Source organism: Hyla sarda, chromosome 3 (genome assembly GCF_029499605.1).
Source record: "Hyla sarda isolate aHylSar1 chromosome 3, aHylSar1.hap1, whole genome shotgun sequence".
NCBI classification, from domain to species: domain Eukaryota; kingdom Metazoa; phylum Chordata; class Amphibia; order Anura; family Hylidae; genus Hyla; species Hyla sarda.
In genome coordinates this window covers 174736882-174761169 of record NC_079191.1, presented here as the reverse complement: position 1 = coordinate 174761169, position 24288 = coordinate 174736882, and the positions used below count along the sequence as shown (strand labels likewise).

At 39.8% G+C, this 24288-nt stretch overlaps 1 protein-coding gene across 2 annotated transcripts in view; it reads left to right on the top strand.

Moving 5' to 3' along the window:
* Positions 1–20372, top strand: part of DIS3L2 (DIS3 like 3'-5' exoribonuclease 2) — a 320278-nt gene extending 299906 nt beyond the window's left edge. For both annotated transcript variants that reach the window (XM_056565531.1, XM_056565532.1), the window contains 7 exons: positions 5138–5321; positions 5439–5525; positions 9562–9709; positions 10780–10910; positions 10995–11099; positions 12517–12618; positions 19221–20372. In XM_056565531.1, the coding sequence (XP_056421506.1) occupies positions 5138–5321; positions 5439–5525; positions 9562–9709; positions 10780–10910; positions 10995–11099; positions 12517–12618; positions 19221–19328 (865 nt within the window). In that variant the 3' untranslated portion in view covers positions 19329–20372. The remainder of the gene's footprint in view (positions 1–5137; positions 5322–5438; positions 5526–9561; positions 9710–10779; positions 10911–10994; positions 11100–12516; positions 12619–19220) is intronic.
* The last annotated feature ends 3916 nt before the right edge of the window (positions 20373–24288 follow it).

The following is a 24288-nucleotide window of genomic DNA, read 5'->3' as shown; positions in this document are numbered from 1 at the left end:
GCGACAAATTTAGACAGGAAAAACCAGTCTAAATTGTTTGATAAATCTCCCCCATAATTTTTACCAAAAAGTGCACTGTGAAAACCCCTCCAAAGTTGCAAAATTGTGTTTTTTGTGTTTTGTTTAGCAATTTCCCCACAAATTTTTTTTTTCACCGTACATTTTATGGTAAAATGATTGGTGTCGTTACAAAGTACAATTGGTTGTGCAAAAAAAAGCCCTCATATGAGTCCTTAGGTGGAAAAATAAGAGTTTTGGCTCTTAAAGGGAGTGAAGGAAAAACATGAAAATTGGCTGTGTCCTCAAGACCAAAATGGGGTACTCCGGTGGGGAAAAAAAATTTCTTAGATCAACTGGCTACAGAAAGTGAAACAGATTTGTAAATGACTTCTAATTAAGAATCTTAATCCTTCCAGAACTTGTAAGATTCTGTATACTACAGAGGAAATTGAGTTCTCTCTGCTGACACCTCTGTCCATGTCAGGAACTGTCCAGAGTAAGAGCAATCCCCCATATCAAATCTCTCCTGCTCCAGACAGTTCCTGACATGGACAGAGGTGTCAGAAGAGAGCACTTGGTCATACAGAAAAGAAGAACTCCACTTCCTCTGTAGTGTACAGCAGCTAAGTACTGGAAGAATTAGATGATTAAATAGAAGTAATTTACAAATCTGTATAACTTTCTGGCACCAGTTGATTTGAAAATAATAGTTTTCCACTGGAGTAGGGGTTAAAACTACATTTTGTTACTAATATAAAAAAAAGGAAATCTGGTCTGGGAGGGGAATAATGTTCTTTGACAGTAAAAACTTACAAGGAGTTCTGAATTTTCTTTGCTTACTTTGTGATTTCTAAAATATTTGTTTTAGAACAGTAGTAACCACATAAAAATGTAGTTCGCTTTTTCAAATGTGATTTCCTTCCCTGAAAATGGGCAAGGTACAAGATCTGAGGAACCCTGTGTCTTCCCCTTGTCTAATGAGAGACGTATCCGCAGAATTAATTTCAAGTCTATTTAACATAACCCTCTGTGTGTAACCTCTATGGGAATGTAAGAACAGATGGAGATTACTCTCGGGCATGTTTTCTTTTCATTTTGTTAATTTACCCCATCACTGCAGGACTGCCCTCTGTGACCACAAAGTCTATAATTTGATCCATGTAACTGGAATGAATAAAAGTTGTAAGATTTTTTAAGGGGGGGGGGGGGGGGGGGGGATCTAAAAAACTTTAAATGCAACAAACCTTAGAAAACCTGCCAGGAAAGTTCAGACAGTTACGAATGTTATGACTGACCTTTCATAGTAATTGTATTGCGGAACGACTTGGTAATTTTACAGATTTATGTCCAGGAAGGGTTACGTTCTTTCCTCTGATTCCTCAATTTTGAATGACCTGTCCTAGTATCCATATAGGTTCTATCTCTAAGAAGCTGGCACTATGCATGCTCAGTTCTCCGGATCGCACATGTTATTGGGATGTATTTCTTTATTAAGAGTGACTGCAACCTGCTATATGATGGTGTGCGCTTGGTATGCACTACATTTGGTGATGGAAGCAAATTTGTCACTGTATGTTAAATATATATTTGACTTCTACGGCCACAGCATGACTTTAAATTGAAAGAACTTTAATGTTTGTATGTGAAAAATACATGATGGTTGGGGTGAATGTAAAAAACAAAAATAGACCAGGCGTGTTCTTGTAAAGACATTTTAGTATTGTAGAAGTTACATAAACTAGTCAAGGAGCTTTTCTCTTCCTGCATGCTCTGTGCACCTTGGCTTAAAGAACATCACCTATATAGGCAGTATGCTAGTAAGATTTGTGAAGGTTGAACACATGCGTAAACCCCCGTTTCCATATAAAAAATATGTAAACATATCACTGCGTGCATAATTGTCTTAACTATTAAAATATGACGTTAATTCTTCTGTATGGTGAATGGCGTAAATATCACCCCAGAATTGTGTTGGTTTTTTCAAATCACATCATGCCCTAGAAAAGATCAAAAAGTCTGATCAATACTAAAAGGGTACAGATAAAAACTGCAGATTATGGGGCAACAAGTCCTCATACAGCTCCTGATATGAAAAAGTCTGTGATAGTGGTCAGAATACTCCTTTTCTTTCAAAAATGTTATAATTTTATAACAGTAAAGTAAAACCAAGCGTTTGTGTGTGTGTGTATATATATATATATATATGTGTGTGTGTGATATATATAGTGTATGTATATATATATATATGTGTGTGTGTATGTTCCAGCATCACGTCCAAACGGCTAAAGATATTAACATGAAACTTATATGTCAACAACAAACATAGGATAGGTGATTTAACCCTTACTCACCCCCATTTGCCAGGGGCGTGCTTATGTTTAAAGTCCCGTACAAGTCAATGGGAAATATGTTACTGTATAACTTCCAAACGGCTGGAGATATTTCGATAATACTTGGTTACATGTTACTTATGTCCACTTAAAATATAGGATAGTTAATTTAACCCTTAACTACCCCCATTTGTGAGGGTCGGGGTTTTTGTTTAAAGTCCCATTCAAATCAATAGGAAATGTATGTTCTCACATAACTTCTGTATGGCTGGAGATATTTCAATAACTGGTACACATATTACGGGTCGGGATATGAGGACGGGATGGGAGGACAACAATATATGAGGATGGGATATGAAGTCAAAAGCTTCCTCCTTTGTTTATTTTCCTCCCCAACAAGGATTAGGAAGGAAAAACCGGGCAACGCCGGTAGCATCACATTGGCCTACAGAATAAAGAGAGCTTAATTTTTACCTAAAAGTGCACTGCATAGAAGTGACCACAGCCTCAAATTAGCAAAATTGCTTTTCATTTTTTTTTCTTTGTTGTCTCGAAAATAGAACTTTTGGCTTCACCATAGTTTTTGTGGTAAAATTGGTGATGTCCTTAAGAAGTACACGCATAAAACTACTTGAACCCAGATGATGATCCTGGGGCAATGCTTTTGAGTTTGTGCAGCATGTTTGAAAATCTTCTTCTTCTGTATGTTATATATTATAAATATATATTTTTAAAAATGTTATTTGAGTTCTGTATAAATTGTGGTAAAAAGGGTAGGAAACTGCATTTCACTCTATTAAAGGGGTACTCCAGTGAAAAACTCTTTATTTTTTTTTCATTTATTTTTTTTAAATCAACTGGTGCAAGAAAGTTAAATAGATTTGTAAATGACTTCTATTTAAAAATCTTAATCCTTCCTGTATTTATTAGCTGCTGAATACTACAGTGGAAATTATTTTCCGTTTGAAACACAGAGCTGTCTGCTGACATCATGAGCACAGTGCTCTCTGCTGACATCTCTGTCCATTTTAGGAACTGTCCAGAGTAAAAGGAAATCCCCATAGCAAACATGCTGTTCTGGACAGTTCCTAAAATGGACAGAGATGTCAGCAGAGAGCACTGTGCTCATGATGTCAGCAGACAGCTCTGTGTTTCAAAAAGAAAAGAATTTCCACTGTAGTATTCAGCAGCTAATAAGTACAGGAAGGATTAAGATTTTTTAATAGAAGTAATTTACAAATCTGTTTAACGTTCTGGCACCAGTTGATTTAAAAAAAAAAAAATTCACCTGAGTTACCTTTTAACTTTTTTTTTTTTTTATTCCAAGAAAGTCGACACTTATCCAAAATCTGGTGTCCTACTTTTTCACATTCATTTATTAAATTGTCTGGCCAACAACATGCTATATTCTATTAAAATATCTTAATTCTTCAAGTACTTATCAGCTGCTGTTATAATCGACAGGAAGTTTTTATTTATTTTTTATTTCCTTTCTGCGTGACCACAGTGCTCTCTGCTGACACCTCTGTCCATTTTACGAACTGTCCAGAGCAGAATAGGCTTTTCTATAGGGATTTGCTCCTACTCTGGACAGTTCCTGACCTGGACAGAGGTGTCAGCAGAGAGCACTGTGGTCAGGCAGAAAGGAAACTCCAAAAAAAATAAAAAATGATACAGCAGCTAACTACTGGAAGGATTAAGATGTTTAAATAGAAGTAATTTATAAATCTGTTTAACTTTCTGGCACAAAAAAAAAGTTCAAGTGGAGTTAAGGGGAATACATTGTTGTCCTTGGCCACTTATTACTTTGTGTTTTTTGATCACTCTTGCTACCCATTTTATTTTTGGTGGTTTGTACAACTTTGGGTGGTTGTATTTTTTGTATTTTGTTTTTCCCAAAAGAGTACCTCTCACCAAAAAAACTTTTTATATTTTTTGAATCAATGTATTAGAAACAACTTTCTAATTACATGTGATTAACAAAAATGTATTTTTATCTTTTTTTTATTTATTTTTTAAACGACCACTAGGGGTAACATAGTAACATAGTTCATAAGGCTGAAAAATGACCAGAGTCAGGGTTTCCCTTCATGTCCCGGTGCATAGTTTTGACTTATGCCGGCCTGGCAGCATAAGTCCGATCTCTCAGCCGGACACTGAAGAGCACAGCGCAGCTCCCCGCCTGGCCAGCCGCTTCATCAGGCTGCTCCTCCTTGCAAGGAGAGCCATCGGGCACTGGCCAAATGTCATTGTAGCACACGGCTGCACAGAAGAGGATCGGGTCTGCCTCTCCTGAGTCTGATCGAGGTCTTACGCCAATCAATGTCTTCAGGGAGCAGCAAGGTTAGATTAAATTTCAATGGGCATTAGAGATTATATATTATAATCTGCGTTAAGAGGAAGGGCGGAAGTGCGCCCTGGCAGGCATCAGATGAAATCACGCCTGCTGGGCCACGCCCCCCTCCTCCCTCGCTCACAGCAGTATCTTGAGTAGCCACAGGGGATGTATAAAAGGTATTTGTATGGCGTTTTGGGTACATATAAAGACAGGGATAGTCAGGGACAGATGGAGAGGGGGGGGATTAGGGACAGAATAGTTAGGTACTCTTTAAGCATCTAGCCAAAGTTTTGAAGTTTAAATGAGACAAATTGATTTCAGCATTTATTGAATCATAAGCCTCAATAAGACTAAATGTATTCATTGCCTTTCACGCTTATTATATTTCTAATTTGTGTAAAAGTAATGACCGAGTGACAATATAATTGATTTCCTCATTTTACAGTCTTTAATATGCTTTCTTTTTCAGGCTGGTGGAAGAGTTCATGTTACTGGCAAACATGGCAGCTGCTCATAAAATTTACCGTCGATTTCCAGAACTGGCACTGCTTCGTCGACACCCTCCACCACAGACAAAGTTGCTGAATGACTTGGTCGAATTCTGTGACCAAATGGGAATTAGTCTGGACTTTACCAATTCAGGAACTTTGCATGTGAGTAAATGTGAAATAAATTGGCTTGGGGCTCCAGAGCAACACAGTTTCCTTAAGTGCTTCCTAATATTTGTTCTATTTGTAACTTATATAGGACTTTTTTTTTTTTCCATACAGAAAAGCTTGAATGATCAGTTTGGGGCAGATGAGTATTCTGCAGCACGCAAGGAAGTTCTAACAAACATGTGCTCCAGGCCTATGCAGGTAAAATATCAGATATTCCAGAAATAGGAAGACCCCTTTACTGCTAAAAAAAGACCTGGTTTACATGGCACCACTTTCTGTTCATTGTTTTGGTTCTGTCTATAGTTTTGTGATGGTTGAGGATTTACTGTTCCTCTTTTACCATGGAAGTCATATCAGATGAGGGTTAAGAAAATACAATGAAATCTCTTCAAAAGTCCACCTCTTTGAGAAGACCCGATTTCTTGTGATGAATTTTGATTCCATCATTTAGTGTGCGTTATTTTCTTGTGCACATTCTTGTGCAATTTTGAGTGGTCATCTGAGAGCAGGGGTCAGCAACCCCTGGCACACGTGCAACTCATGGCATGCAGGGTGCATTTGAGTGGCATGCAAGGGAGCGCCGACTGGTGGCACAGTTACTAAATTTCTGGGGCCAGTCCCGGGGCACTATCACTTTAAAACCGCTCTGGCTGGTGGTATGAGATGTGCCGGCATGCAGCTTGTCCATTACCAGCAGTGCTAGAAGACGGAGCCTGGGATGTCAGATGATCTGTACCTGCCCCCCCCCCCCCCCCCCCCCCCTCTCTCCCTGCCTGGTTAGTTTTTGCTGGGCAGACCGAGAACATCTTCAGGGAGAGTACTCTCTCCTTTCCTCCTTTCACCTCATGCAGCTGCCGTGCTCCACGGTCTGTCGTCAGCATGGGGGGAGGAGTAGGATCATTCTGTGCTCTGTATTGGCCACCGGTGAGGTGGCTGGAGGAGGGCAGGTCGGGGGTCACTGCTAAAATCAGTAAGTTTCCTAAATTATTCTGTGTAATTCACTCAGCTCCTGGCTCTAACAGTTCTCCTGCCCCAGAGACGGTGTCTGTCAGTCTATAGATCCCCATAACAGTGTGTAATTCACAGATCCCCATAACAGTGGGTCATTCACAGATCCCCATAACAGTGTGTCATTCACAGATCCACCATACCTGTAATTCACGTCCGTCACAAATCCTCATGACACACTTTTGGGGATCTGTTAATGACACACTGTTATGGGGATCTGTGAATGACACTGGATCATTCACAGATCCCCATAACAGTGCGTCATTCACAGATCCCCATAAGTCTGTCAGTGTTATGGGGATCTGTGAATGACACACTTATGGGGATATGTGAATGACACAGTTATGAGGATCTGTGAATGATGTGAATTACAGTTATTGTGGATCTGTGAATAAGTGTGTCATTCACAGATACTCATAACAGTGGGCCATACAGATCCCCATAAGTGTGTCATTCACAGATCCCCATAAGTGTGTCATTCACAGATCCTCATAAGTGTCATGCACAGATCCACCATAACAGTGGGTAATTCACGGATCCACCATAAGTGTCATTCACAGATCCACCCCCCCATAAGTATATCTAAAGATCCCACACAAGTGTTTCATCTACAGATCCCCCATAACAGGGTGTGATCTAAAGATCCCCATAACTGTGTCATCTACAGATTACCCTCCCCCCCCATAACAGTGCATTGTCCACAGATCCCTCTGTAAGTGTCATCTACAGATTATAGATGGATGAATACGAGAAAAGAGAAGGACGACGGCACCTCGCGTAATTCTTTGGGCTAATGCCCTTAAATTGAAAATATGCCCACCTTTAGTGAACCTTGGTTCATCACCCCTCCTTGTGGGGTACAGTTGTGGAATCTTGTAGGAACAGACTGTCTCCTCTAGGGCGGTTGGTAGTGAGCCAATGCAAATTTAAGTAGGAAAAAAATTCCACTGTGTGGCACTGCCTCCTAAGATTGAGTCCACGTAAAAAGTGTATTTTTATTAAACACATGAACATTTACAGGATCGTACAAGACTTGTGTCCACAACAGTATTTGTTTTGAAAAGTCCCGTTGAATCATTCATAAACTGGAGCGACCAATCAGCTTGGTTTACTGGTGTGACGTCAGACTCTATGGTGGTACGGGATGTTTAACTCTGTGCGGGTCACTTGGTCTATGAGCTACCAACGGTGGTTTCCCTGGGTGGATTTCAATGAATTCTCAGAGAACTAATTTGAAACCCACCCTGGGAAACTGCCATTGGTCGCTTATAGACAATGTGACCCGCACAGAGTTAAACATCCCGTACCACCATAGTCTGACATCACACCAGCAAACCGAGCTGATTGGTCACTCCAGTTTATGAATGATTCAGCGGGACTTTCAAAACAAATACTGGTTTGAAACCTCAAGCCTTAATTCCAGAGGCAAACATCCAAGACTCAGCTACAATAAGTTACTGAAAGTTAACAAAAACACCCATGTGTTATCAACAATACACTTTGTAACCGCCACATCCAGACATTACTATGTATTTTGTGCAATTTGTGTATTTTATTCTAAACATTATTTTGAAAGTGCTTTTTAACCCCTGTACTCCACACCGCCCACATTGACCTTTGACCCCCTGTATTTGATGTTTGAAATACTTATTTAAACCATCACTGTATGTCCATACACAAGATGATCTTTTAGCAATTGAAAAAGAGGTAGCTTACCCTCGAAACACGTCTTGCATAATCCTGTAAAAGTTTCATGTGTTTAATAAAAATATACTGTTACTTTTTACTGACTTTTGGGGTATAGCCGTTACAGGGGGAGGGGGGGGGGGGATTTTTTTTCCTACTTTCATTCGCATCTACAGATTATGCAGCTGCTTGATTCTGGGGTCTGTAATATACACGGAGGGTAGTCTGGGGCCTGTATTATGGTGGGTGGTGATTCTGGGGTCTGTATTATGGTGGGTGGTGATTCTGGGGTCTGTTATGGTGGGTGGTGATTCTGGGTTCTGTATTATGGTGGGTGGTGATTCTGGGGTCTATATTATGGTGGGTGGGGATTCTGGGGTCTGTATTGTGGTGGGTGGGGATTCTGGGGTCTGTATTGTGGTGGGTGGGGATTCTGGGGTCTGTATTGTGGTGGGTGGGGATTCTGGGGTCTGTATTGTGGTGGGTGGGGATTCTGGGGTCTGTATTGTGGTGGGTGGGGATTCTGGGGTCTGTATTGTGGTGGGTGGGGATTCTGGGGTCTGTATTGTGGTGGGTGGGGATTCTGGGGTCTGTATTGTGGTGGGTGGGGATTCTGGGGTCTGTATTATGCAGGTCTGAATTAAAATAGCCCTTACAGCTGGGGGACAATACATTTGAAAACACAAAAATAACTATTGTGTGACAAGCCACACACCCCAAACCACACCCGCAATAAGCCATACCCAAATTGCCGATACACCAAGCGACATCGAAAAAAAATTGACCCAACACTACCAGGAAAGTTTTTTATTTTCTCAAGTTTCTGTGCAATTAATTTAGAGCTAAATGCTGATGGCAGGAATTCCCTCTGGTTGCTTCCAGTTAGATACAGTCCTAGGAGACTCTTTCCTAGGACTGTATCCACCTTTTCCAGCCCACCGGAGCACCTGAAAGCTGAACTAATTTATGCAGGATAAGTCATCAACTGCTGAGCCGAAAAGTTTGTGACGAATCGAATTTACTGTAAGTTCGCTCATCTCTAGTGCTGTCCTTCTCAGGACCACAACTCTACCTAAGTATAGGAACTAGACATAGACTGTGATAGTGGCAGTGGCAGATCTGTAGATACACCAGCCCTAATCTCTTCTGTGTCCATTAATGGCATATGGTTCTATAGCCAAATACTTTATATTTCCACAATTTATTTATTTTTTTATATCCCAGCTAGTTTGTGAAAAAAGTAACACCAGAAGTATTTTTTAATGGTTTATGATGGACTTTGTAATAAAAGCATTAAGCTATGTTCCCGCAAATTTTTATTTTTATTTTTTTGCTTGACTGTTTTCACACAGTCTATTTGCAGTAGTTTTTATTGCCCTTGGTCCATTTTTGTGGCCATTTACAGCTCCCAAAACAGCCCAAAATCAAAGCGGAAACATAGCTCTAGTAAAAATTGCAGATCTTGTGTTGTGTATTTTGCACGGTTACAGTACTCTGTATGGTTTTTGTTTGTGGTAAAGACCAGTTTTATTTCTTACAGATGGCAGTGTATTTCTGCACCGGAATTCTCAAGAATGAAACCCTATTCCGCCATTATGCACTGAATGTTCCACTATATACTCACTTCACTTCTCCTATAAGACGCTATGCTGACATAATAGTTCACAGGCTTCTTGCTGCTGCTATAGGTGAGTTTTCTATAATCAAATAAGACTGAATAACACACTTGCATAACACACTTAAGTGTCCATCTCATTGGTCAATACCTATGTTCTAGCCTAGGCTCTGTCCATACTGGTATTATGGCTCCCGATATTACACAAGCCATTATGGGTTAGGCTAATTCCTGTTGTATTTATTTATTTTTTTACTAAAAGGGGGTGGGATTAACCAAGGCTGGCATTTTATATGCTCGTTTACAGTATACTCCCGTCAGTGCAGGGTTGTACTGTATTTATTACGAGACATGCCTCTGGAATCTATGCCCGCTCTAAAATGTAGATTTCCACTGCTAGCGTAGCAGGTGCTTGTGCAAAACGTATTAAACTTTTTGTAGTTTACGCCAGGCACAGGTATAGTAAATGTACCCTGAAATGTTAGAGTTGGGCAGGCAAATTTTCAAGCCTCAACATGACATCAGGTGTATGACCCAATGCCAATCTAAGAGGGGTCTCATTGACTAGAATATGACAATTGCACAAGATAATTTTAAACCAAATTTGCTCTAACCCCCTACTGTTTATCCAGAGTTCTACTCTGGCAACTGGTACAGTTCTGTTTACTGCAGTTTGACTAGAGAGCGCTGTTTTTTAAAGGCTCTTGCTAAGGCAAAAGCCATGAGTTTGATCTAGTTTTAACACCAAGAATCAGAACCTTTGTTTTAACCCCTTTCCAGAAAATCACATACATGTCTGTAATTTTGCCACCGTGAGTGTATGGGGAGGGCTGTCTGGCACAGAGCAATCTCTCTTGCCGGATATTATTTGTTTAGATGCCGCTGTAATTCAGGTAGGTGTGTAAATATATGTATGTGTATATATAATATAAGGTTTGTGTGTATGTATAAAATAAGGTCTGTGTGTGTGTATGTGTATATATAATATAAGGTCTGTGTGTATGTGTATATACACATATATACTTTACACAAAGCACTTTACAGTAATGTAGCAGAAATGACATCTTCTTTAGCTTGATGTGGTAGAAACAAGTGATATAAGAAGTTTCCCCTTTTCCTTTTTTAATTACATTTTTTTATTAGGGTGTGGACCACCGCTGAAATTGCAGCAAGAAGCAATACAGAAGCAGGCAGACCATTGTAATGACCGCAAAACTGCATCCAAGAGGGTGCAGGAACTCAGTGCAGAACTCTTTTTCTCTGTATTTGTAAAGGTGAGAGACTGCAACTGTATTTATTTATAGAACATCAGTTGTAACTATATAGAAAAAAATGTTTTTCTCTTATCATTTCTGCAGGAGTGCGGTCCATTGGAGTCTGAAGCTATGGTTATGGGAGTCTTAAATGAAGCATTTGATGTCTTGATTCTGAGATTTGGTGTTCAGAAGCGAATTTATTGTAATGTAAGTTTGTGGAGTAATATAGAACATAAGTTGTAGACTAGGCTATATTGGGGCTGAAATTCAGTCTTGGCATTTAAAAGCACTCAGGACTTGCTTGCAGTGTGGTGAATGGTCAGCTATAACACACAAGGGCATAAACCTATTTCACAAAGTGTCACATTTACAGACTATAATTTGCTGTAAACTATACACTTCTGTTTAATGTTGATAGGAGGCAGGATTAGATTTGTAATGTGGCCTCCCATGTTTTCTATTACACGCTGTATAAAAACCGCATAGCACAACTTTGCCCTCACCCGTTTCATTAGTCTGTTACAATCATGACCCTGTCTGCCATATAGAGCCATAAAGATTTACTTTAATTTAAATGTAATTCTTCAATGCAAGCCTGTGTTTATTGAATACAGTAGGGATGCTGTATGTTTGTTTTTTCTTGTTTTTTTTGTAAATATGTGTGATTGATGCAGCAGGTAGGCTGTGATAGTGCCTACTCCATTATCTTATTTCCTAAACAAGCTTGCCAAACCTTGCTGCAGGGATAGGAATGGTGCGTCTCCTTCACTTGCGTGTGTTCCTGACAATACCAGTATTATGTAAAATCATGTTGTAAATTTGATCCCTACACAGTCCTTGAAATATAAAACTTCTAAATAAGTCATACAATTACCAAATAACCCCACTATACAAGGACTACATATAATCATACTGTTACTAAACAAAACTCAGTACACAAAGGACAATATTAATGTTCCAATAGTAAAACTATACAAGGACAAAAAAAATACCACCTCAAGATAGCCAAATATGTCCACCCTGCAGTGACTGAATACTACCAACATACTGTTGTGGACTATAAAAAAAGAGCTAAATGCTGCATCTATATCCATAGTGCCTCATTTTGTGTATTTGTAATAGAGCCTGCCAAATTGTACTAGTACCCCTTTTACATACCACACAGAATAGTACTCCTTGTTTTGCTTTAAAATGTAATGGTGCCCACACACACCCACATACTACTTCTTGAGGCTCCATACAAGGTCCCTTTCCATCAGTATAAATTTACATATTTAAAAGAAAAGAGAAAAAAATGTAATCACTTATCTGTTTGCAAGACAAGCTATCCACAGGCTGAAACAGGTGCTCCAATGCAGTGACCTCATCCCATTGCTTGTACAGTGTTGTAGACCTCTCATATGCCACTGGCCCAAATCAGCCTATAGGTTATGAATAAAAGCGGCAGGACAGTTTGTGTGATCCTCTGCTTTGTCATAATCTTCAACTGGATCCATGTCCTAAGGGTGTGGATACAGTTGAAGGTAGGGCTTATTTGGGGCACCAGGCCAAGTGACCCACTGCTAACATTGACTCTGACACTTGCAGATGACATTTTAAGATTTTTCTTGTGTATCCCATTTAGGCTCTACCTCTCCAAAGCTCACATTTCCAACAGGTGGGGAAGAAGCCTGAGTTGACACTTGTTTGGAGTCCAGAACATGATGAAGATGAACCTGTTGAACAGGTAAGAATGGATGTTAGTTCAATCAAAATATTGCTCAAACTAGATTTCCACACTGAGAAGAGTAAAGGGTAGACTTATGGCCCCTAAAAAGCACAAAGAGCTAAAAAATGTACAGAGGAGAGCAACACAGAGTAGGAACAGCCAGTTGGCTGCAGGGCTCCCACGGCACAGCTCCACTCTGAAGGGTCGGGCCTTACACTGCTGCTAAAGTAACACCCCTTTCTCTCTGCTGGATTGCAAAGGAGTGAGCAGCATTGTACCGGGGAAAACTGCCTAATTAGTCAAAAAACAGCACAGCAGTGATTAATATGGCAGGCAGGGTAAGCTTTTATGGATTTTTTTTCTCACGTATGATAGGGCAGGTCTTTTAAGGAGTATTCCAGTATTGAAAAACGTATCCCCTATCCTAAAGATAGGGGATAAGTTTCAGATCGTGGGGGGTCCGACTGCTGGGTTCCCCAGTGATCTCCTGTACGGGGCCCTGGCTCTCCGGCCAGATAGCGTGTTGACCACCACATGTAGTGGTGGCTGACACGCCCCCTCAATCCAGCGCTATGGCAGAGCCAGAGATTGCCCCTTTTGGGGCTTCGGCAGTCTGCGCGGGGGGGTCCCAACGGTGGGACCCCCGGCAATCTGTAATTTATTCTCTATCCTAAGGATAGGGGATACATTTTTCAATACTGGAATACTACTTTAAGTTTAATTTACAGCTGTAGTTGTTATGGCAATAAAATTAAGTGTTGTGCCCTTTCAGCCATTTTCATGACAAAATACGGTTGTATGGTGCTTATTTTGAGCCACAAACAACCGCAAAAGTTATATTCCAAAAAATGACTACTATTTTTATCACGCCAAAAAGCTGCAGAAATTGTAAGAAAGAAATGTAGGCAAGTTGCATATATCAGATTCGCTTCCTTGATTTTGCCCAGGGCAGTGTTCTTCGGCAAAACCAATGTAGTAACTGATTTACTATGAAATAGGGCAGGATAATGATTTGCCAATTACAACCTTACACTGTTTGAGTGTTTGAGACATCATTCTGCTTATCAACTTGGCCTTTGTCTGTTTTCTATGATACATGGAGTGCCAAAGAGCAACAGTGATTGCTTTCTCAGTAGAGGAAAGCTCTGTAAGTTGTGTTTTTTTGTTTTTTTTGCCTTCCTTGCAGTATTTGTGATACTGGGAATCAAGCCTTTAAGTATTTTTTAATATTTTTTTTGTCTAAAACACAGACTTGCAACAATAGAACAATTATAATTATCTGTGTATTTTCTAAAGCAATAGGGTCATGTTAACACAATGTTTGTCAGATTTTTTACAGCTGAAAATACCAGCCATACTTTTATTGAAAAAACTTCTGTAGAAATGCTATTAACTCTTCAGATGAATACTGTAGTAGATGTATACAATGACATTGGCTAACCCTCAACACTGATGTTAAAATTGAGACCTTAGCCATTATATCCTTATATGAAAGACATACATGAGCCCGCACACAAACGCCAAGGTTTCTCAAGTGTCACGGGACCTAACATTTAACCTACCTGTGCGTGATAAGCAAAACCAGGGGCCAGTGGGCAATTACGGCAGCACTCGGCCGACTCACAGCCTCCTCCCAGATACCCTCCAGTGTGGCTGAGCACACATACAATGGGAGGGGGGAGGCACACTACAAGCCCCACCTAAGTTGGCTGATATAGTTGCAGGTCTCACAGGTGCACTTTAATGCTGCCTGGAAGATATTCAAGGCGCATTACATATGGAGTTTACACAACTCCAAGTAGAACGTTTAAACGACAACAAAGATGTGGTCTCAAATGGCTGGAGGTGCTCAACCCCAAATGCAGTTGTGCATTCATACTGGGGGAGCAGATCCTGCCCTTCATACAATGGAGGATGCCTGCAACAGACTACAAGTGCCACAATAGAATCCTACAATCCTACAATCTTCAGATTACATGATCAATACTGATCATGCCATCTAAAGCAATTGCGGCGCTTGTATTCACTTATCAGATCACCCACAGCACCATCACATTGGTCCAAGGATTAAAAAATGGGCCAGAGCTCTAATGATCTAAGGGGATCATCTTGAAAAGTCTGTAGACAATAAAAGTAGATCACCAATATCACTGATCAGTGTTACACCTAGGCATAGTACTGAACAGTTGTCATAGCAACCCGAAGCTTCAAAATATCTATAAAAATGCCCAATACGCGGACTTAAAAATGTAAAATAATTTGACTGTGTCCTAAAGGCAAAATGGGCTATGTCCTTAAGGGGCTAAAACATATATACACACAATATAATCTTGTAAAAGAAGAAAAAAAAGTGTTGTAGCACGTACCCCGCATCACCATTCTCTTTGCAAGAGCTAAAGGTCTTCACTTGGAACAATATGTAATATAACAAAGCTGGAACACATTTATTGTTTAGTCATATGGGTGGTTTGTAAGAAATGTCTTGACTTCAGTAAAGGTGACATGTATGCATCTTCTGTGTGTCCATACAAACAAAAGGTTAGTCTACTTTTAATCTGACCTCCATCTTGAAAATCTTGCTTTATGGAGTTGAAGCAAGAAGTTGAACCGTTATAAAATCCCTACCTACAGTGGGGATCAAAAGTTTGGGCATCCCAGGTAAAAATTTGTATTAATGTGCATAAAGAAGCAAAGGAAAGATGGAAAAGTCTCCAAAAGGCATCAAATTACAGATTAGACATTCTTATATTATGTCAACAAAAGTTAGATTTTATTTCAATCATTTAGACTTTCAAAATAACAGAAAACAAAAAAATTGTCTGCAAAAGTTTGGGCACCCTGCAGAGTTAATATCTTGTACTGCCCCCTTTGGCAAGTATCACAGCTTGCAAATGCTTTTTGTAGCCAGACAAGAGTCTTTCAAATCTTGTTTGAGGTATCTTTGCCCATTCTTCCTTACAAAAGTCTTCCAGTTCTTTGAGATTTCTGGGCTGTCTGTCACGCACTGCTCTTTTATGGTCTATCCATAGATTTTCAATTATGTTGAGGTCAGGAGATTGTGAAGGCCATGGCAAAACCTTCAGTTTACGCCTCTTGATGTAATCCCCCGTGGATTTCGAGGTGTGTTTAGGATCATTATCATTTGTAGAAGCCATCCTCTTTAACTTCAGCTTTTTCACAGATAGCATCAAGTTAGCATCCAAAATTAGCTGAAATTTTATTGAATCCATTTTTCCTTCTACTCATGAGATGTTTCCTGTGCCACTGGCTGCAATACAACCCCAAAGCATGATTCATCCACCCCCATGCTTAACAGTTGGACAGAGGCTCTTTTCATTAAATTCTGTTCCCCTTCTTCTCCAAACGTACCTTTGCTGATTCCGGCCAAAAAGTTCAATTTTAACCTCATCGGTCCACAGAACTTGTTTCCAAAATGCATCAGGCTTGTCTATATGTTCATTTGCAAAGTTCAAACGCTGATTTTTGTGGTTAGGACGTAGAAGAGGTTTTCTTCTGATGACTCTTCCATGAAGACCATATTTGTACAAGTATCTCTTTATAGTGGAATAGTGTACCACAACTCCAGTGGCTGCCAGATCTTTCTGGAGGGATAGTGAAGTCAAACGTGGGTTTTGAATTGTTTTTCTCACAATCCTACGAGCTGTTCTGTCTGATATTTTTCTTGGTCTTCCAGATCTTGCTTTAACTTCCACTGTTCCTGATGACTGCCATTTCTTTATTACATTCCGAACAGAGGATATTGACATCTGAAAACATTTTGCTATCTTCTTATAGCCTTCTCCAGCTTTGTGAGCATCAACTATTTTCAGATTTCCAGACAACTGCTTAGAAGAACCCATGGTGCTGATTGTTGGGTCAAGTCAGATGAGTCAGGGCATTTAAAACCTTTGAGATTGACATCACCTGGTCTTCCCAGATGATGATGATTAACCCCTTAAGGACCAGGCCAATTTTCACTGTAGGACCAGAGCTTTTTTTGCGCATCTGACCACTGTCACTTTAAGAATTCATATCTCTAAAACGCTTTTACCGAATATTCTGATTCTGAGATTGTTTTTTCGTGACATATTCTACTTTATTTTGGTGGTAAATTTTCGTCGTTACTTGCATCCTTTTTTTGTGAAAAATCCCCAAATTTTTTTACTTTGAAGCTCTCTGCTTGTAAGGAAAATTGATATTCCAAATAAATTTTATTTTTATTCACAAATACAATGTCTATTTTATGTTGGCATCATAAAATGGACATATTTTTACTTTTTGAAAAAATTTGAGTGCTTCAAAGTAGAGCAGCAATTTTCAAAAATGTCATGAAAATTGCAAAATCTGAAGGGAAAGAGGTTACAGAACTACAACTCCCAGCATGCCTGGGCAGTCTAGGCATGCTGAGAGTTGTAGTTTGGCAAAATCTGGAGGGCTACAGTTCGGGCACCACTGTAACAGTGGTCCCCAAACTGTGACCCTCCAGATGTTGCAAAACTACAACTCCCAGCATGCCCAGACAGCCTTTGGCTGTCTGGGCATGCTGGGAGTTGCAGTTTGGCCTTCCTAGTGGTTGCCACAGTAAAGATGACATTACTTTCACTTTCATTTCCCCTTTCAGAATCAGTTCTGACCAATGGCAGGGGATAGGTGGAGATCGCAGCACTGCGACCTCACTCCTACCCTGCAAGATGATCTGGGCTGTCACTGACAGGTCAGATCATCACTATTTTCCGGGCTGATCGGGTCACCAGAGACAATTCAGACATGCAATTTTCTGCGATCGCCGACATAGGGGGGTCTCAGGACCCCCCTCGGCGTTTGCCTCGGACGCCTGCTGAATGATTTCAGCAGGCGTCCGGTTTCGCAACCCGCCCGTTGCACGGTGGGATGCGAAATTCCCACGGACGTATGAGTACGTGCCTGGTCCTTAAGACCCAGGGCACAGGGACGTACACATACGTGTCTGGTCCTTAACCCCTTAACGACGCAGGACGTATATTTACGTCATGCGCCGGCTCCCGCGATATGAAGCGGGATCGCGCGGCGATCCCGCATCATATCGCGTCGGTCCCGGCGCTAATCAACGGCCAGGACCCGCGGCTAATACCACACATCGCCGATCACGGCGATGTGCGGTATTAACCCTTTAGAAGCGGCGGTCAAAGCTGACCGCCGCTTCTAAAGTGAAACTGAAAGTGACCCGGCTGCTCAGTCGGGCTGTTCGGGACCGCCGCGGTGAAATCGCGGCGTCCCGAACAGCTGACCGGACACCGGGAGGGCCCTTACCTACCTCCCCGGTGTCCGATCGACGAATGACTGCTCCGTGCCTGAGATCCAGGCAGGAGCAGTCAAGCGCCGATAATGCTGATCACAGGCGTGTTAATACACGCCAGTGATCAGCGTAGGAGATCAGTGTGTGCAGTGTTATAGGTCCCTATGGGACCTATAACACTGCAAAAAAAATGTTTTTTAAAAGTGTTAATAAAGGTCATTTAACCCCTTGCCTAAAAAAAGTTTGAATTACCCCCCTTTTCCCATAAAAAAAATAAAACCGTGTAAAAAAAAAAAAATAAAAAAAAATAAAACCGTGTAAAAAAAAAAAAATAAAAAAAAATAAACATATGTGGTATCGCCGCGTGCGTAAATGTCCGAACTATAAAAATATATAATTAATTAAACCTCACGGTCAGTGGCGTACACGCAAAAAAATTCCAAAGTCCAAAAAAGTCCGATCAAAACAAAAATCATACCGATAAAAACTTCAGATCACGGCGCAAAAAATGAGTCCTCATACCGCCCTGTACGTGGAAAAATAAAAGTTATAGGGGTCAGAAGATGACATTTTTAAACGTATAAATTTTCCTGCATGTAGTTTTGATTTTTTCCAGAAGTCCGACAAAATCAAGCCTATATAAGTAGAGTATCATTTAAACCGTATGGACCTACAGAATAATAAGGTGTAATTTTTACCGAAATATGCACTGCTTAGAAACGGAAGCCCCCAAAAGTTACAAAATGGCGTTTTTTTTTTCATTTTGTCGCACAATTATTTTTTTTTCCGTTTCGCCGTGCATTTTTGGGTAAAATGACTAATGTCACTGCAAAGTAGAATTGGTGACGCAAAAAATAAGCCATAATATGGATTTTTAGGTGGAAAATTGAAAGGGTTATGATTTTTAAAAGGTAAGGAGGAAAAAACGAAAGTGCAAAAACGGAAAAACCCTGAGTCCTTAAGGGGTTAAAAACAATCCATGACATTGGCAGGTCTCAGCTTTGCAAAGTGAGCAGTGCATGCTATAAATTCTGCAGGGTGCCCAAACTTTTGCAGACGCCATTTTTGTTTTCTGTTATTTTGAAAGTGTAAATGATGGAAATAAAATCTAACTTTTGTTGACATATTATAAGAATGTCTAATCTGTAATTTGATGCCTTTTGGAGATTTTTCCATCTTTCCTTGACTTTATGCACATTAATACAAATTTTTACCTGGGGTGCCCAAACTTTTGATCTCCACTGTATAGGAATGCATTCTTAGCTCTCTAGAATTTGTTGGGGCTATGTAAGTATTATGTTATGACACAAGACTAATATGAGAACTGTTTTCTGCCGTCTCACAGGTCATTAGCATCTTCACACTATTAGAGGTGGTTCTGAAGTCGGATAGTGTGCCTTTGAAGTATACTGCAGTACTCAAAAGTCCTATGGCTGCAAACTCCGCTCTGTAACACCTCAGGACATTGAATGGCAAGGAGTGCTTTATGTCCTAAACCAATGCTTGTTTTATTATTAGTACATAGTGTTGTGCTAAATACTGGGCATAAAGTGTACAATGTTTTTAGGACTTTTGGTTTTATTTTTTGCATTTTAATTGCCCAGTCACATTTTTAATTTTCATTTCATTGTGGGTTAGAGAGTGAACAGACAGTTTTTCTGGCATCCGTTAAAGGCATAGGTACATCTTCACAATCATTTTTGGTTCTAGTGCATCTAAATGTAGAATTACTTTTATCATCAGATTTGCATGTACAACTGATATGCAGGCCTAATCTGATCCTGTAGTCGTATCCGTATCATCTCTACACTACATTTTACTAACCTGTTAAGTATGTGCTACCATGAACTATGGCAGTATATTTGATCAGATCTGACTACACAGGCTTTGCTTACAGTATGTTAAATATGTTGCTACAAAGACAAAAAGCTCTGCATAAAATTGCCCCTCCCCTTTTTTTCCTTTTAAATACATATTGGTACAATAAAAAAATGGTTCTAAAGGGACCTTTAACATTTATTTTATTTTGAGAATAATGTGTTTCCCATGTCATATTCATGGAAGGCACATGACAAATAATGTGACTTTGGAAGTCATTATTCATATTTTTAGATTTTTTTTTATGTATATTTTATTTCTGGATTGTCTCCAGATTTTAAAAAATGTTTACATTAAAAGTTTTATTTTGCACTATAACTTTAATGTGCTTTGTTGACAGTATGTAATAAATGTGTGAATATAAAAATCACTTGCCAGAGATCAGAAGATTAGAAATAAACTGGAGTTTTGTGTCTTTATTAAATATTAGTAACAGCCGCACCATTGGACCTGACTACTTACATGGAACTAGTCCCATGGTGTTTGTGTCTTTTGCATCCATACAATGTCAGGAGCGACTTGTTTCTATGCTTTATAGTCCAACAGTAAAGTGTAACTTGTAGACATGTATTTTCCTGATATCTGTAATCCACAATCCAATAAAATGAACTGCAGTAATGATTTTTTCTCTTCATGTGTCTGTATCTGTGTGTGAATGACTTCTCAAGATGATATGAATAGTAATTGGAGCAAACCACCAACCTAAGGTTACTGCTTATATACCATTACTTACTGTATTCTCTATCAGTGAGACCAGGTCTACGCTAATGTAATAAAAAGTAAGCAATATATATTTTTTTACAACATTGACCATATATTTGACATATAATATACAAGTGCAATACTTTACAATGTGTTAGTTTTTTTTATTTTAACAAAAGTAGACTTGCAATGCAAGGTGCAGGTAGGTCCTGCCTCATGCGACTGTATCCCTGAAATTCATTAAAACCTTTTGACTTGTTAAACCTTACTGATCCAAATGTTAGACCTCTACTGATCAAAATCTTTGACAATTACATTTTTATTTATTTTAAGACAAAGTTGTGTTTTTGAGGGGTATTGAGACATTTTTTTATGGGTTTCCTTAGGATAACATCTTTTAAAGAAGCACTCTTATGGTATGTCCAAAAAGTGTTTAGGTACTGGGTTAGAACAATCCCCTGATCACACTGCCCTCCTTCTGTATGATACTTTTATTGTGTAATGATAAAGAAATTATGCGTCACAGGTTATTGCTTGCTGGATTGCTTGCAGGACTGTGGGCAACTGCAGTGACAAGCTTCCATCTCCTCTGTCTCTGCAATGCCAGAGGCATCATGTGAACTGTAGGCATCATTAGAAAACCATGTAAGTGGGGAAATGGAAATCAAGATGGCAGATAATCCATGCATGTAGCATCAACTAATATCAGCACACAAGAATCTCTACTTTATATTTTACTAAAAACCTGTGCTGCACAAAGCTTGCTTAGTGTCTCCAGCAATCCATTACACATTGTGTAAGATATTTACAAAAAACAACTAGACATGTTTTATCAATGCCTTTTCATGTGTCTGTTTGGAACTTACAATTTGGAATTTGTATTTGGATTTTCGAACTTATTTGGAACGTACAAATAGCTTTTAGTCTTAGGCGCGGCACCCCCAGTCATCCGGTGCACAGAACTAACTCCGCTCAATGGCGAATGACGGGCGACGACAGCCATCACGCCGGGGAGGTGGTCCCAACGGCCAGACCCCCCGTGATCAGACCTCTTATGCTTTGGATAGGGGATAAGATGTCTTGAGGCGGAGTACCGCTTTTAAGGGAATCTCTTTAGTGTCACCCTCACTTACATGTTGGTACAAGCAGGTAGTGCTGTGACACTAATGATAATGATACTTACCTACCCCTGATCCATGGACCCGTTCGTCTGTTATCTTCCTTATTCCGGCGGCAGGCTTGTTACTTGGCAGGAACACACGGACGTCACCATTGATGCTTCTCTGCTGGGCCTCTATGCGAGCAGGCTTGGGGAAGCAGTAGCAGTGACATCAGCGTGTTCCTGCCATGCACCAAGCCTGCTGCTGGAATAAGGATAACATATAAACGGGTCCACTGATCGGGGATAGGTAAGAATCGTTATGAGTCATTAGCACTACCCACCTGTACCAACAAGTAAGTGTGGATGACTGACAGATTCCCTTGAACAAGGTAACCTCTTACGGAGTGAGTGAAAAAAGATGGGGGGGGGGGGGGGGTTTAAGTTGGGTATGCAAAGGCAAAAACCCTTCCACCACCTGTTTTATTGTTGATAAGGAAAGATAAAAGGAATTATCCTCCCCACAGGCTAGTGTGTTTTTGGGCCTCCTTTGGGCAAACAGTAACAGTGCTCATTAACAGCCCAGCATTTTCAAACTTAAAAGGGTTATCCAGGAATAGAAAAACGAAGCCATTTTATATGCAGCATTACATATGTGGTCTTACAACTTGACTCAATTTACTTCAATTCAATACGCCACACAGCCTGAGGGCAGGTGTGGTGCTGTTTTCTAGAAACAAATGCAGTTTTCCTAATCCTGGATAACTCCTTTGAGGATTCAGCCATCAAGTTAAAAGGAACTAACAGGTGACCCTAGAGTTCCTTTAGTAGAGCTCTGTTCTCAGATTTTAGAAAGCCTAAACAAGGTTCTCTTAGTCTTGTGCTTTGCTTGGACCATCCAAGGTGTGGTTTGAGGAAGACAGCATCACAATGCACAGGAAGCCATGAAGGGACATGCAATGTCCAATATAAGGAGATTTAAGGTTATCTGGAAGCTTGATCATAAAGGAGTTGCCATCTTTGTTGGTGACAGGGCCAAAAGAGTAAAGCTATCTGTATATGAGATTCCTTATTATATTCTATAGGGTGCAGTGGGCACAAGGTGGTGGTCTACATGTGGCTTGGGCACTTGTGATGAACAGATGGGCTTAGATACTGGTGCAGGGTGTCGGAGTCAGGAAGCATGCAAAAAAAACAACTTTAAAAATGGCCTAGCGACATATGAAAAGTTTTGATCGGCTGGGCTGTGAGTGTTTCTACCTGCATCAATTAGAATGGGCTGGGAGAAGTAGCACATTCTTCTCCCTGCTCTGTCATGCCATCAAGACACGATTCATAGTTTGAAAATGTGTATTACTCATGTGGCACATCCAGGAGACTTTTTCAGTCTCGTTCTCCTGATCAGTTGCAAAATCTGTAACAGGGTCCCATGTCTTCTATGTGTCATTTATACTTCTATTGTCTGCTTCTGGGGCCCTTTAGGTCACAGGGCCTTGGTGCAACTACTACCTCTAAACCCCCATAGTTAGGCCACAGTGTGGAGGTCTGAACATTCAGACTCTTGTCGCTAGGACATGTCAAAAGTTTTTCCAAGTGACCGTGCCCATTTAAAAAAAAGTTGCTATGCCCACCTTCTAAGCTGATTTATACCCATAATAATTTAATCCCCATAGGAAAATGTTTTTATATAAAGAGTACAATACAAAAAAAATCTTTAAGTTAGCCATATATTTTGCCATCCTATATTTGTTTAGGCATTTTTATTTTAAGTTTTTTTTTGTTTTTATAAAGTTTTTCTTTTTTATTCACTTGCATTCCCACACAACAATTGTTTCCGAAATATTAAAATCATTAAAATTGTGGTAAATTAAATGTGCAAGCACAAAGAGGCTTATGTAAGGTGGGAGTACTAAGGGGGGTTAAATAACTAAATTGTTGCGTCAAAAATGGAACCTAACCTTAGTTTGGAAGTTATAGATAAAAACCAAGTATGGTCATCAATGACAATACAACAGTGGGTGCTGCAATGTTGCCAAGATATGAAAAGCAAGTAAAAAGACAGTGCAAAAAAAATTTTGTGCACCTCCTCAGGTAAATGTAAGATCAAGTAACTAAATCATAACTCTGACCAGACAGAATATAAAACGGTTAAAACCACGAACACAAAAACATAGGAAACAGAAGATATATAACACACTACTAGCTAAACCATGGTAAGATTGTTGAGCAGAAAATGTCACAGCCTGTGGATCTAATCAGACCACTATAAGCTGATAATATATAAATTAATTGAATAAATGAAATACACATTGACAAATACAGTACAAATGTCAACAAAATAACAGCAATAGCTATATAAATAATGTGCTTGTTTTTAGTGTGGGGACACACAAGAGGCCTTACTATAGTGTGGGGAAACAAAATGGCCATAAATAAAGTTGTGATTAAGTCATTATGGATTTTAATACAGTGAGACAAAAAAGTATTTAGTCAGCCACCAATTGTGCAAGTTCTCCCACTTAAAAAGATGAGGCCTGTAATTTTCATCATAGGTATACCTCAACCATGAGAGACAGGAGAGAAAAAAATCCCGAAAATCTGTCTGATTTTTAAAGAGAGAATGTATTTGCAAATGATGGTGGAAAATAAGTATTTGGTCAAAAACAAAAGTTCATCTCAATACTTTGTTATATACCCTTTGTTGGCAATGATGGAGGTCAAACGTTTTCTGTAA